The 14,954-nt window shown below is 35.3% G+C and overlaps 1 protein-coding gene across 3 annotated transcripts; it reads right to left on the bottom strand.

Moving 5' to 3' along the window:
* Nucleotides 1-1,209: 1,209 nt before the first annotated feature.
* On the bottom strand, nt 1,210-13,524 carry LOC106668846 (adenylate kinase isoenzyme 1). Of its 3 annotated transcripts, none has more exons than XM_014397986.2 (8): nt 13,441-13,524; nt 8,368-8,423; nt 3,840-3,903; nt 3,087-3,250; nt 2,896-3,012; nt 1,980-2,165; nt 1,860-1,926; nt 1,210-1,316 (listed from the first exon to the last, which is right to left on the bottom strand). In XM_014397986.2, exons 2-8 carry the CDS (start codon nt 8,392-8,394, stop codon nt 1,225-1,227), a joined length of 717 nt encoding a protein of 238 aa, XP_014253472.1. In that variant the 5' UTR covers nt 8,395-8,423; nt 13,441-13,524; the 3' UTR covers nt 1,210-1,224. The 3 variants fall into 3 exon arrangements, with proteins under 3 accessions (XP_014253472.1, XP_014253471.1, XP_024082124.1); XM_014397985.2 differs by lacking the exon at nt 13,441-13,524 and adding an exon at nt 10,978-11,294; XM_024226356.1 differs by lacking the exon at nt 1,210-1,316 and having other exon boundaries at nt 1,465-1,926; nt 13,441-13,518.
* Nucleotides 13,525-14,954: the final 1,430 nt, after the last annotated feature.

The raw sequence follows: 14,954 nt of genomic DNA, 5'->3' as shown, positions 1-14,954 counted from the left end.
ATGTTTGTGTTTGTTAAATAATTTTAGACCATTTAGATACATAGAAAAATTATACAAGCAATGTTGAAGCCTGCAGAGTGATGAACTTGTAATTTGTCTAGTTTTTAATCATCCCGCTCTGCCTAACCTGTCTCCTGTTGCCTAACCTGTACATTCATTTTATAAGAGCAAAATTAGCATAATTGAAAGTTTGTGTCTGCTTCACCCAGCTTATATCACTGATCAATAATAATTTAATATAATTAGTCAATCTTCAATATTAAAAATTTACCTTGGTAAAGACCAATTGAAAAGAAACTCAGTTCCTTCCTTGAGCTTTCAGCAAATATACCCTTCATCACGACTTTAAACTTTCAATTAATTTGTAAAAAGTTAACAAATCTGAACTTCTATTCACAATTTTGGAACCTATGGATTCAAGTATAATGAAATTTTAGCTTTAGTGAAAACAAAATTAAACATGATTTGCCCATTTTATAACAAAAAATCTGTATTGAGGGTTGATGACTTATTCAATATTCCGCCATCAGCCCTCTAACACTACACATTCACGTCAATACATGTACATACAATAAAACAGCCTGTTTCCTCCAAGAATCGGAACAGGGACCCAGATACTTGCTGCCATGATCAAGCACAATTCTCATATTGGGTGGGGCATTCCTATGCACTCTTTACATGGTGCCAAGGAATGCCCTCAATCAGGTGGGACAATTTGCATGCTGGAAACATATCAGGGCTTTGGCCTAAAAGTAAGTGTCCATCCTCGCATGGCCTATTTTTAATCGGGTAGGAAGGTCCCCTCTTCGGGACAGATCCCCTGAGACCTACGCATCGACAGTGCTTTATATGTGAGATCTCTGCCCACAGATGCTGCCACTTAATTTTAAGTTCTTTACTTAATTTGACATAAATTTTTAGTGACAGAGGGTAGGATCTCATGATGGACAGGTCTGGGGGTTGAAACGTACCGACCTTAGCTGCCTAGTTCGCCTTTTCATTACACCTCCAAGCTCATATTTAATTAATTGTAAATCCAATGGGGTCTACAAGCCTTAACACCTGACGATTTGGCTACAGCAGTCCCTTACTTTTTATTTAAATCTGTTAAAGTTCTTCTTTTATGTGATATAGAAAATATTAGGTTTTCCTCAGTTTTATTGCAGGATTTAATAAATTAAATTAATTAATTTTATAAAAAGAGATAGATATAAAAGAACGTGTTTATTTGTATTTTCCAATACCCCATTTGTGTGGCTGGCCGTTACATTTGGAGCAATCAGTCCTGCATAATGGATCACATTTTTTTCTTGTTTCTGAAAGGTGAGGAATAGTTTATTATTAGGGTAGATAGGAAAAATCGTTAAATAAATGAAAAATCAACAGTTATATGCATTTATTTGTACAAGTCCATAAATTTAAAAGACAGAACAACTGATAATTTATAAATTATAAAGTACAGTAAAAGAATCTAGTTAGATTATTACAAAGCAAATTTGAAAAACTGTATATACAATGTGTAACAACAATTGACACCTTAACAATTGACTTTTTGATTGAAAAATATGATTTGTCGTCTTTTATTGACTGCTTAGGTATGAGTGCGGAATGCAATTTTCTTTCACTTCTTAAACTAACAAAAGCTAATAAGAAGTCAATAATTTACGAGAAATATAAATAAATAATTTAACAACTTGCGTGTAACATTCATCTTTGGTGTTCTATTTGTTCTTAGGCCCTAAATGTAAGTTATTGAATGACTGTATTTTGATTTTACGTTATTTTAATTTTATATTGCCTCATTTTAATTATTAATTATTAACTTTTACCATTTTAAAAAGGTGATGGCAGTTACTTACTTATCACAGCATCGATTGCTTTTACTACCTGAACAAAAATCTCTTCAGGGGTCTTTTCACCATCGAGCTGAAAGTCATAATGGTCAAAATAAGTCAGTACGAAACAATTAACACACTTACTGTGACAGTTTTTGAGGCGTAGGCATTAACAATCGGATCATTGTGCGAATGGAAAGTGTTAAGACGTTTTTTGATTGTTTCTTCATTGTCATCTTCTCTTCCTGATGTCAAAGCCCTGTGGAGGAGTCTTTTGATAAGAGTTTCATCAGATGCTTGGAAGTAGAGCACCAGTTTGCACATGCCGACCTAAATTTTAAATAAACTGCTACATTGAACTGTCTTGCTTTATGGACTTTTAATAATGAAAAACATAGCAAATGTTTAAGAGGTTTAATGAATTTTTTAGGATCAGAAATTATAGAATTACATACTCATAGATCAATGAGTAGCATTTATCCAACTAAGGATTTGGTGTTGAACCGGCACTAGCCACTTACTGAGGGTTTCCCAACTGGGAGTTTCTCAAATCACTGAAAAATGGTGCAATGCCATTGAATATGAATCAATAATGATAACAGATGGGTCCAGTAAGTGACCGGTATATATTCACCAACTCAGATCAACACCACCTTAAAATTTAAGGGCTTTATGGGGGTATGCAGTCTTTGTAAATTTGTATTAAACGGACTAGGATTGGTCCTATTAAATCTTTTTTTCTAATCCTGCATGTAAATCTGACAGATTAGGAATATCATTTGTTTACAAAAGGATTAGGATAGGTCTCAACACACTTCCTTGTGGCACCCCTGCATTAATACTCTTAAACTCGTAATAAGCATTCTCTTGGTTGATTTTAAAATGCCTATCAGCAACGTAGGATTCCAAAATGACAGAAAATTGTTCGAGTAAATCTTTAAAGACATCTTCAAAATTATAAAACAAGTAAAAGTAAATTTTTTTTAAGGTAAGGAAAAGATGAACACACTAAAAAAATTCTTATGATAGTAATTAGTGTCTATTGGAGTACAATACCCACCACAGATTCAAACTGTTGCCCCTGTTCCAATTCTCTTGGGTAACCATCGATTAGGTAACCTTTGGCTTTTGGGAGCTCGGCCAGCATTTTCTCAGCAAGCAGGCCTAAAACGACTTTCTGGAAATTATATAAAAATAAATAAAAAAAAACAAAAAAACAAGAGCCAAAACCAATTATTTATAAATACATACAGAAGAGACAAGTTTTCCTTCCTTCATCACTGTTTCCAGTGCTTTACCTCTTGCAGAGCTGGAGGCAACATCCGCTCGGAGTAGATCCCCGGTGGATATGTGGGTGAAGCCGTACTTGCCGACGATTTTGTCGCATTGAGTCCCTTTTCCGGAGCCAGGTCCACCTGTGAGCATTTTTCATCACGTTTATAAAGTTTTAAATTTTTGTTTAATTAATCTAATTACAATGCAGGATTGATAAACTTGCATGGTAGAAAATAAAGCTTCATGTTTAAGTACCTCATATCTTTAACAGCAGAGCTGTTTAATATAATTAAGGTAATATATCAAATTATTATTGTGAAAATAAGTTTTTTCTATAAACTGAGCAATTCAAAATTAAGCTTTCTAAACCAGCAAGCTTTATATTATGACTATTTAATTTAATAGCAATATGTATGGCATTTATGACCATGGAAGCATCCAATCATTAGCGTTTATAGAAAGGATTTGAGATTTTTGTTATTGTTATACTTATTATTAAAAAAAATCATTACCTTGATCTACCAAAACATTTAAAAACAGCCAGTCAGAATTGAATAAAAAGTTAATAAACATCAAATCTAGTGATCTTATCAATTATCTGGACTTTTTTCCATTTGTAACTTATTTAATAGACCATTGAGAAAATTTTTTGTAATTAGAATACACTGATTTATCACTAAATTTTGATTTTTTTGTTTTGTTTAGCAGATTCAAATAATATCTACCTACCGAGGACCCAAATAATTGGACACGTGGAGGATTTGAGAGCAGTTGTGTCTGGTATCTCAAAATCCTGAAAAATATCAATAAATGACTATATAATCACACACTACGGGTTAAAAAAATAAATAAATAAAATAAACACTTCGTTGACTTAAATTAATGCTCAAAAATAGGTATACGATTAATTTTAAAAAATTAACTTTTTTTGTTACATTTAGCCAATCTTACGGAATATTTATCAGAAGGGTTGCGCTTGGGATTGAAGATAAATTCGATTATAACGAGAACGTAACAAAATAATCCCCTGGGCGAAGACTTGGCGCGAAAAATTTTCATCTACTGATCTATATCGGTCGGGCCAAGCCTCATTTCTTATGGGTGGAGTGGTCAAGTTTCGAAAAAGGCCCTGTTTCGCAATTACTTTAAAATACACACCAATAAATTTGCCGCCGTACAGCATTTTTAGTTTTTGCAAAAAAACGTACGAACAGATTTGCTAAAAATTTTCAATTTTCTTCTCGTAATATAAATTAAATTACAAGATTGGACCCGGATAACAATAAAATGTGTGAATTAATAATATAGGCAATAAAAACAAATTAATTACATCACAGCTACTTCTTTATTTATGTGATTTTACAGCCGTACTTCTATCACAATGGCTTGGAACTTTTGCATTTTGTAACTGTCAATATCTACAAAAAGTTCTTTAACTTTATATTTGTAGGGTTATAAAAAGGCGAAATCGATAAAGTTTTAATTATTACCTCGCTTGACCTCATTCGCGCTACGTATATGGATAATTTATGAGTTTTTCATAAGTGTCTAAAACGTCTATAGGAATGACCTTTTAAGATTTTTCTTTTAGAACAAAATACTTGGCCGTACGGTTTGTGTAAGTCTTCACTTCCATGTGTTCGATTCCGATTTTATTTAACAGAGCAGCATGGAAAAGCAAGTTTATGTTTTTGTGCTGGATACAAAGATTATCTTTTTGTTTGTTGTTAGGGTTAGAGTTAGGGACGGGTTCATTAGATTAGATTGAGTTGGGGTTAGGGAGGGTTGAAGTTAAAGTTAAGGATAAGGATTCATGATTCAATGCCAGGACTCGAATAATCATCGACATTAAATTTAAAAACTAATTTCAATCAATATGCACTTATTTTAAAGCGGCCCATAGACGGTCAATATTATTGTACAATATAGTTTGCACAATAATTTGTCGGTTGCCCCTTAATGTTCAATAATATTGTACAAAATTTTGTTTGTGCAATGGACTTGAATAGTTTGAAGGCGATATTGAAGTTTGTGCAATATTTTCCACTCGGTGATACTTCACAAACTAACTGATATTGCGCAATAATGCCAACAGACGGTGCAATATTTGCCAGGCTGTACAATATATTTTCAACTTTTCGTCAATCATTCAATGTATTGCACAAACTTTCAATATCGTCTACACACGATCAATTAAATTGCACAACCCAAAATATTGTGCAATAATATTGATCGTCTATGGGCCGCTTTTGTACATATACAATTTTGCTATAACGTTTTTAATTTGAAAATATTTACTTTTAAGTGCCCTAAATGTTTTTCTCTAAACACTTGAGCTACCATGACTTCGATCGCCCATGCCACGAAGTTCTCATGTAGAAACACATTTTATTGGCGATTGTACTATATTAGCGGGACTGTGTATAATTCACAGGTGTGATTCTAGGTTAATACCAACTTTTGTATTTTTTATCGTTTTATTCTTACTTAAGTATGGACAGGGTGTTCGGCTACTCGTGTTACAAACATTGCCCGTAGACTCTAGATTCAAAATGGAACCAAAATGACCTAATTAACTATGGCCCGAATCTCAGCAGTTTCGGAGTTATTCAACTTTTTCTGATTTTTTAAGATTTCACGAGCTTGCTTCAAATAAACAAAGATAACTCCAAAACTAAAATGTTTTGGACAAATTCGTTGATTCCATTGAAAACTAAGTTAAATTTTCAATAAGATATGATCAATACTAAACTTGTAAACGTTCGTGAAATGAGTGTTTTAGTAGCGAGAACTGAATTTTTTAATTTTTTTGTTCAAAGTTGAAAAACTTATTATAGTGATTCTAAACTACTATTTCCAAACCTAGAGACCAGCAAATTTGAGAAAACGTACTCCATTTAATATCCTTTTTAGTGGTGCAATTGTTTTTTAATTATCTTTCCAAAGATGAAGAAATTGATGAAGGAAAGGAAAAACCGTGGCTGACGGATTGGTAAGGTGGAAAGACTAATAATAAAATAATAAAAAACTTAATAAAATTTTGAATGAATTTATTACACGTAGTTTTCAATGGAATCGACGAATTTGTTCAAAATATGTTAGTTTTGGAGTTATCATTGTTTATTTGAAGCAAGATCGTGAAATCGTAAAAAAATATAAAAAGTGGAATAACTCTGAAACTGTAGACATTCGGACCATAATTAATTAGGACTTTTTGGTTCCATTTTGAATGTAGAATCAACTGGCAAAGTTTGTAACACGAGTAGCCAAACACCCTGTACAATTAAGAATAAAATGATAAAAAATAATACAAGTAAGAATTCTTACTAGATTTTATCTATTGTAGATAGTTTACCCTGTATTTGTAAAAAAAAAAAAATTGGAGTGCTTTGAAAGCTGAAACCCAAAACAACCCAGTCCTTTACTGAATATTCAAAATGGGACCGCAGTACGTTTTGTCACACGATCCCAGAACTAATAGGGACTGCACCCAAAAGACATATGCCATGAGGTGGATTAAGGGGCAAGGGGGTCTCGAGGTTATCTTAAGGTAACTGGCAAGTTCTCCGGATGGGAATGTCTAGAGAGGGCTCGAGCAGTTGAATTAGGATGGATCAAGAGGTTGGTGTAAAACTTTTGGAATCGGGAACGGATCAGTTCGTTGACAAAAGAAATCTCGAGGTCGTTGAAGATAGTAGATAAGAGCTTTGACAATTTGTCTGAGGACTTTTGATTGGAAGGATTTGATTTGCTGGATGTTGGATGGCTTGGCAGAACCCCGCAGTTCCACTCCGTATCTCCGTATGTCCAAAGTCACAGTAAAGTCTTGAATAATGTTAATTTAGTTTTGACGGCCAAGACAGGTTTCGGTTAAGTTGTTGGTTTAAGTCTCGTATGGGGAATTTAATGGAAGTCAATATCTCTTTGAAGTATGTTCAATGGAGGGCAAGACTGTTTTTTCAAATGACACTGACATGAGTACATTTACCAAGGTAGTACATTGTGAAGTGGTCTCCGATTTATTCAGCGATGCTTTCTTGGCTTAGGTCGTTTTCTTGCATGACGCGGTCTACCAAAATGTCTCTTTTCGGAACCAACTTTGTGCCCACCGTCAACTTAAAGAACTTCATACATGGTGGAAGACGTTGACTACAAGTCCAGAATCGCTGCGTCAACCATCTCAACAAAAGAGAAATCCAATGGTTTAATCTACGTCATGCGCCTCATTTCGGCGGACTTTGGGAAGCCGGTATAAAGTCATTTAAAAGTTATCTTACGCGAGTTTTAGATCAACATCTGCCTACATTTGAGGAACTGAGTACGATCGCTATTCGAATCTCCCCTTCCTTCTCAACTCCCGTTCATTACACCAGGACATTTTCTTTTCGCCCCTCTATTCTGCAAGCTGGAATGAGATGGTACAGAGATTCCCAGTACGAGGCTGTCCCGACTTCATTCAATCTTGCCCTTTACTTTTTGAACCACTCTTCGATAAGGTCAAGGTATTCTTGAATGTTGGAGGTAGCTGAGATAGGATTCGAGAGGAAAAATTACGTATCGCGTAGGTGGTGATCAAGGTTTAAGGTATATAGGTAGGTCAGAAGTGTAAATGGTATAAAGGATGGTACCAAGAATGCTCCCTTGTGGGACGCCTTGTACCAGTCTGTCTTCTGAGAGTTCATTCTTGCACCTCAATCTGAAGCAGCGGTCGGTTAGGTAGGTTTTCAGGATAAGATAATAAGGAGTGGGTAGGAAGCGTTTAAGTTCCACATTAAGTGCCAGAACCTGTCATAAGCCTGTGCTACATCTAGGTACGCATCCAAGGAATACTCTTTTTTACTAGAGCACAGGTGTATCGACATCTCTGATACCCTGATGGATCGAGGAATGATGAGGAGGGAATACACTAGAAGGAATTTTATGAGTATCTAGGATAGGAATTTTGCTTGAAGGTTAATTTGAAGTAAATAACATAATTGGCCTATAAATATTTTTTCTGATTGTTTAATAAATATAGCATTTTAGCTCAAATGATTGTATTTACATAAATTATATGTGATTGACTGTTTTTTTATTCATTGGGGTTGTTATATTGAAATAAGACTTCCTGGGTCCCAGGTTTTAAAGCATTTTTGAAAGTACTTTGGGGGAAACTTTGACCGATGTGAAAGATAAAGTTCTCTTAGATTTTGATTGTTTAATTTTTAGGGTGATTAAAAAAAAAGATTGTCATTTATTTAAAACAAAACCAACTTACCAACTCAGCCATGTTTTCTTCGGACATTTTCCCTCCTGCCTGCTTCTCAGTCTAACCTGTCGACAAAACAGAGAATACGGTTCTATCAATAGAAATGAGGATATTTGGCAGAACACCCATGTAGATCCACCACAATATAATCCCTGTTGTCTTACTAGTTTACTACTCCTCCAGGTACAAAAGTTCAGAAAAGTCAATTTATCAAGAACAAAAAGAAAAAAAGTTCAATTGAAATATCGATGCCGAACAAGCACGAAAATACTTAAGAGTTGAATTACAAATTTACCAAAATATTTATAGTTTATTATATCTATGTCACGGTTTCGCGCTGTGTTATAAACGAAAATAAACACGTTCGGAAATTGTTGGCAGTTTTTCAAACGCTTTTGCCCTTGTGTTTTACATCGAGGATTGTGAATGGACGAACCGCTAATCAGCATTTTTGTGCTCCTTTATAATCACCAATCTTCAAATTTCTCTCTCCTTTTATTAAATTTCTTCTGTTCCCTTTTCCACTAACTTTTCACTAGTTTTGGGTTTATAATACCTTGATTTATCAGTTTTATTGACAATAGTTGGAATAATGATTCCTAATGCGATATTTTAAATTTATTTCAGTAATTGATTTTTATGCTAATGATCTTAACGAGAAATTTATTAAAAATATTTTATGTAATGTTCAAAAATGTAGTAATTTAATAGTTGCCGATTATTTTGGTCAAACAACAACTAATCTTGTTGGGTCGGTTGTTCAGTTTCGGTATGCCACTGTGGTTATGTTGAGCCATAATACATTTAACACTAAAAGTCTCATAAACAAATTGGGCAAAACACGAGGGTAAACGGACCCACTGCCGGTTCAACATGAATTCACATAGATCGTTTACACAGTACAAAACACTATATCCACTAAAAAGACAAAGGACCGCCTTGAATCGAAAAAACCCACACTTAATCCACCAAAGGCACCGAAAAAAGATAATGCCGATACATGCCCCACACCCGAACGTGCGTACAAAAGAGATCTGACTTCATATAAAACACAGACGCATTGGAGTGTGTGAAGTGCCAAAATTGACCGACCAACCCGAGGATAGACAAACCAAAATGATCGGTAACTACTAAATTAGTGGATTATCACCATGCAGGTAGTCACTCTCACAAGAGTATCCATACTGGGGCCCCTCATGGTACCGTGCTGGCCCCTACACTATACCAGGTTATTGCCAGATTTAGGTTACAACAGACATCCCATCACATCTTCAGATTACCACACTCACATTTGCAGAAGATACTGCGATCCTCTCTATTAACTCCTATCCTACCGTTTGCCCTCGAAATCAACAATATTCACACTTCTAAACTCTTGGTGTGAAAATAATAGAAAAAAGTTGAACACAGACAAATCCACCCATATTTCTTTCCTCCGCGTAAAAATATCTCGTCTCCAGTCAAATGAAATAATATCCCCCCAACTGAAGACCAGGTACCTCGGACGCACGTGGAATCCTCCTGAAACATCAAGAAGTCATGCCACAGAGCTCTTGCACGACTTCTTGACAAACGTAGTGATTTACCTTTTAAAACTAAAAAGCTGCTTTATAACAGAATAGTTAACCCGATAAGGACTTACGGACTGGGAGCGTGAGGTTCAGCTAAACTTTCCAACAACCGTCGCATCCAAATTGATCAATTCTTAATACTGCGAAAAATCCTTGGCTCCATTTTATGTATTGAACCCAACTACACATACAGACAAATATTACATTCTTTCAAGATGAAATCCGATCCCGATCTTGAAAAATTCAAAAACCCTCCCAACCACCGTAAATTAGCTATCCAAAAACTCCCATCAGAATTCCCTCGAACACTCCTCGCCGACTGAAGAGACGATAGCCATGAAATCTCCTACGAAGTGATATAGACACAAGCTTTAATTAAACAGACCAAATTTTAGCATCAATGGAGTACTACCAATTGGTATTTTTCGACTCTTGTCATTAATTTTGAATATATTTCTAATTAATTATGCCTATAATAAGTTTAAGTAAAAGTCCTATCATAGAGGAAGACTTAATGATTAAGTACCCAAGGGTTTCGCTTAAGAGAGGATAGGCAATTTTACAATTTTTTTTCAATTTATAAAAAAAAAATTACAAGGGTGTCCCCGGATTCGAATTCAGAACAGCTAGCGAGGCTTTTGTAAAACTAGCAAAATACATAAATTTACAATTATTTTCGCTCATTCCTTCACACTTGAAGCCTGTTGGCGTTTGACCAATGATTTAAAAAAAAAAATTTTGCGTTTGCCAGATTATTGAGCATAAAACCGAAGTCCTAATCAATTCCTAATAATATTCCTTGTTATTATAATAATATTCTTTAGATATTTATTTTTCCTAGAATGATTTTATCAGTAAATTTTAATTTCCATGCATGTACCATTTAATGCCATATGTGTCTTGAAAACGTACAATTTTAACCTGCGCGATTGAAATTTTTAAAAAGTTAATCGTATTTTGATCGAGTTTGACATCGTTGAAGCAGAAGGTTTGAACTTCGCGAAAATCGTTTAAAAATGTTTACAAAACACTTTCCTTCAAAGCTTACCCGTGGACCTCAACGACAGAAAACGCTTCGAGAATTCTGCAGAAAATTTGTCAAGACGAGTCCATAACCGTCTCTAAAGGATGCTGGTCAAAGAAACCTTCAAGGACTGGGAGAACGTCCGAATAAAGACTTCTTCATCATCTACCTTGTACATCTAAGCTCGTTTGGTCGCGTTATGGGTTGCTTTCCGAATATGTTCAAAACCCTGGTGAGATGTGGCAAAAATTGTTTGACATGTCTGAAGCGAACTCGGTCGCTGTCTGACGTATTGGACACATATTTATATAACAGATGCTTCCCTTTCTTTTTCTCAGCGAAAGTTTAAAGATAAAGCCTGAAATATATAATTGTACCTATTGCACTTATATAGTAGTTTTCTTTAAGTTACATTTTTGCAATAGAAAGTAATAAAATACTAAAGATATGATTGAGCTGTTTAATAAACTTAGTAAGCATTGATCTTTTAAGCCAGCAACAACAAAAAGAAGAAATAAAAGATTAAAAGGGAAGAAATTATGTAGGTCGATAGTATTGTTAAACCAAGCCAAACAATATTTACTTAACAACATATGATAATATTTGTTTTTTTATTGTTGATGCTAAATCAATTTTGTTATGAAAGAAAGACAAAGTGTACGTTGTTGTTTATCTCACGAATATCTGAGTACGCCCCAGTGTATGTACAAGACCTTGTGTGCATCCTTCTAGTTGATATTCCAAACATCAGAGCAAACTTTATTTTTGTGTAAACGAAAACTTTATTTTAATTTCACTCTCTGCGTCCATGCAACATGGTTCCTTTTTTTGTCGCGTGTTTCGGACAAATTAAAATTCAATGTCGAACACTTGCCATTTAACAATGATGAAGTCGTGTAAAGGGCGTTTTTTCTGGGGCAGTAAATAAACTCAAAACAAGACTGAGAGAAAGATAGAAAGAAAGAACGAAAGAGAGAAAGAAAGAGAGAGAGAGAGAGAGAGAGAGAGAGAGAGAGTGTGAGTGAGAGATGGAGGGAAAGAGAAAGAGAATGAATAATCTAAAGAGATAGAGTGATTGAGAGGGAATAGAAAGAAAAAGAGAGAAAATGGAATGGGAAAGAGCGAGTAAGAGTGAAAGAGAGAGAGAGAGAGAGAGAGAGAGAGAGAGAGAGAGAGAGAGATGAGGAGAGATAGGGGTGAAAGGTAAAGAATGATAAGGAGTGGGAGTGAGAGCGTGAGATTGAAATAGATAGATAGATAGAGAGAATTGGAGGAGGAAGAAAGAGAATGAGAATGAGAGAGACAGAGAGAGAAATAGAGGTAATGAGAGTGAGTTAGAAAGAAAAAATAGTCAGGAGAAGGGGTAGGAGAGAGCGAGTGAGAGTAAAAAAGTGAGAAGGAATGACATTGAGATAGAGAGATTAACAGACAAGGAGAGAGAGTGGGAAAGAGAGTAAGAGAGAGAGAGAGAGAGCCAGAGAAAGAGAGGGAGGGAGAGAGGGAGGGAGGGAGGGAGAGAGAGAGAGAGAGGGGAAGAGAGTGGGAGGGAGGGAGAGAGAGAGAGAAGGAGGGAGATGGTGAGAGAGATAGAAATAGGGAGAGTTGGAGGAGGAAGAAAGAGAATGAGAGTGAGAGAGACAGAGGGAGAAATAGAGGTAATGAGAGTGAGTTAGAAAGAAAAAAGAGAGTGGAGATGGACTACGAGAAGCGAGTGAGAGTAAAAAAGTGAGAAGGAATAACATTGAGATAGATAGAGAGATTAATAGACAAGGAGAGAGAGAGAGAGAGAGGGCGGGAGAGAGAGAGGGGTGTGAGTGGGAGGGAGGGAGAGAAGAGAGCGAGAGAGGGAGGGAGAGAGAGTTAATACAATTAGACACATGCATACATAAAGAGGGTTGCTGTATTTCACTAACCTAACAACGGAGTGGGACAAAGTACATATTTTGCAGAGATTATTACCATTTTACATGAATATTTTTAAGAGGACCCTTTCTAAGTTTTTAATATATTAGTTAAGTTCCCGGGAAGATTAGGTTTTTATTTATACAAGAGATAAAAAGTAAATATTTCTTATCTCATAGAAATATGTTTAATGTCACTTTTAACTTTGCTGTTATACAACATTTATTTTATTGCATACATCTGAGGTTTTTTTTTTCCAAGAGAGTGGGTAGGGTGCAGAGACTGATTTAACCGAGGCCTTGGCCTAGTGCCCTTCAACGCAAACACCCCTCTTGCCCAAATTCTACTTAGTGCGGCTTTATTTTGATAAACTTTAAACCTCCTTATTCTTTGAAACACACTAATCAGATTAAGAATTTTTCTTTTATGTTGATGAATATTATTTAAAAAAAAGTATAATAAGGCGGTAGTTAACAAAATCTATACTGTGCGAATTTAACTTGTTTCGAGATTTATGTGTTTAAAAAAATCTAATTTTTATGTATGAATTTTCAGTCTTGCTAACAAATCGGAAGATGAACTCACCTCGACAACCCTCTCCGCCTGCGAGCTCGGCCGAACTGAGGAGACAAAAATTGATGCCAGCTCCTGTTCGATATTCGACGATTCTACAGAGCGCTCTGCGGAAAATCGGCCAAGCATGGACACCCACCACCCCGAACAAACAACGCGCGGTTTATCCAAAACGATGCTTTAAAAAGTTTAGTCTTTCAAAAAATTATTTTTTTTGTCAAAATAAATTTTAAAAAGCTCTCACACGAATTAGTTCTATTATTATCATTTTACGGGGCTGCCAACAATGAAGTCATTTCAGTCTTCCTGTATTGTCAAACCTACCACAAATTCTTTGTGATGTACTCGATATTCCGCCGTCGTCACAGCCATTAATCACAAACCCACAATATTAATTATTACATACAAGTACATACCTAACATAAATATATAAATATACATATACGCATTTAAACTCGTATATATTGAAATATACACACGGACACCACAAAGTACATGCAATTCTATATGTCAGAAAACACCCCCGTTTCATTTAGAAAGTGATACAAGGGAGCCGACAATTGACCCGCCCGCCCGAGAACCAGCTTTATGTCAGCTAGGTCATGCCTACTCGCTCCCTGTAAGGAGCTAAGGCTTTGCACCCTTCGATCAGATATGACGAGCTGAGCCACCTTTGGCTAGGGACAAATCTAAGCGGAAAAACGAGGCGGAATTTCACTCCCGCAATTTTGCGCCTCCTTGTTCAAACTAAATATTAGAGATATTAGCTCCGCTTCTCTGCCAAATTTATATATTTGTTCTGAGCTTTTTGCTCAAAATCTGCATATTTTTGAACAGATAGCAATAAATAGAAAAACTTTGCCGCAAATATTCGCCTATTTTAATAGCTAAAACTTCACAATATGAAATTCATTTTCATTTTTCTCTTTTTTTGAAATATCATTTACATAACATCCAGTTCAGAAGTATTCAATAAACAGGTTATCCTTTTTAGATGAAAAAATACGTGTTTAATAGTTTTTAGTTTAGTTTTACAGAAACACTTAGATGTTTGAAGGAGCGAAGAATTTTTAAAAAAATGTAACCGTTTATTAATTACAAACGTGCGTACCCACTACTACCAGACTAATTAACACCATCCTAAGAAATACATTAGTATTTTCCATAATGTGGTTCATAATTTTCTTCTTTCGGTTGTCGTTGGTTGTTTGGATATTTCTTAGAAAACTGGTCTTATTGGATTTAGACAAAATGAGGAGCATTAGAGCCTAAATTCCAACTTTTCTTTACTTCCATGAACTTTATGTTCTTTAATAAGATTTTATCAGTCAGTCAAAATGAGCCGAAGGGTGCGTTTTTTTTCGTAAAAAACAGGTTGATGTTTACAAACTTCCATTGAATGTGGCGGAATTTCTCGTACTGCAGACGAGTTGTACGCCCAGAAATTCTTCTGGTGAACAAAAATTCGATTATTCTTATTGCATACAATGTAAGGATACCAAGAGTACAGATCTCCTCAGGACAAC

This window comes from Cimex lectularius, unplaced genomic scaffold (assembly GCF_000648675.2).
Source record: "Cimex lectularius strain Harlan isolate CLEC.00 unplaced genomic scaffold, Clec_2.1 scaffold155, whole genome shotgun sequence".
Classification (NCBI taxonomy): domain Eukaryota; kingdom Metazoa; phylum Arthropoda; class Insecta; order Hemiptera; family Cimicidae; genus Cimex; species Cimex lectularius.
This window is presented reverse-complemented; position numbering and strand designations above follow the sequence as displayed.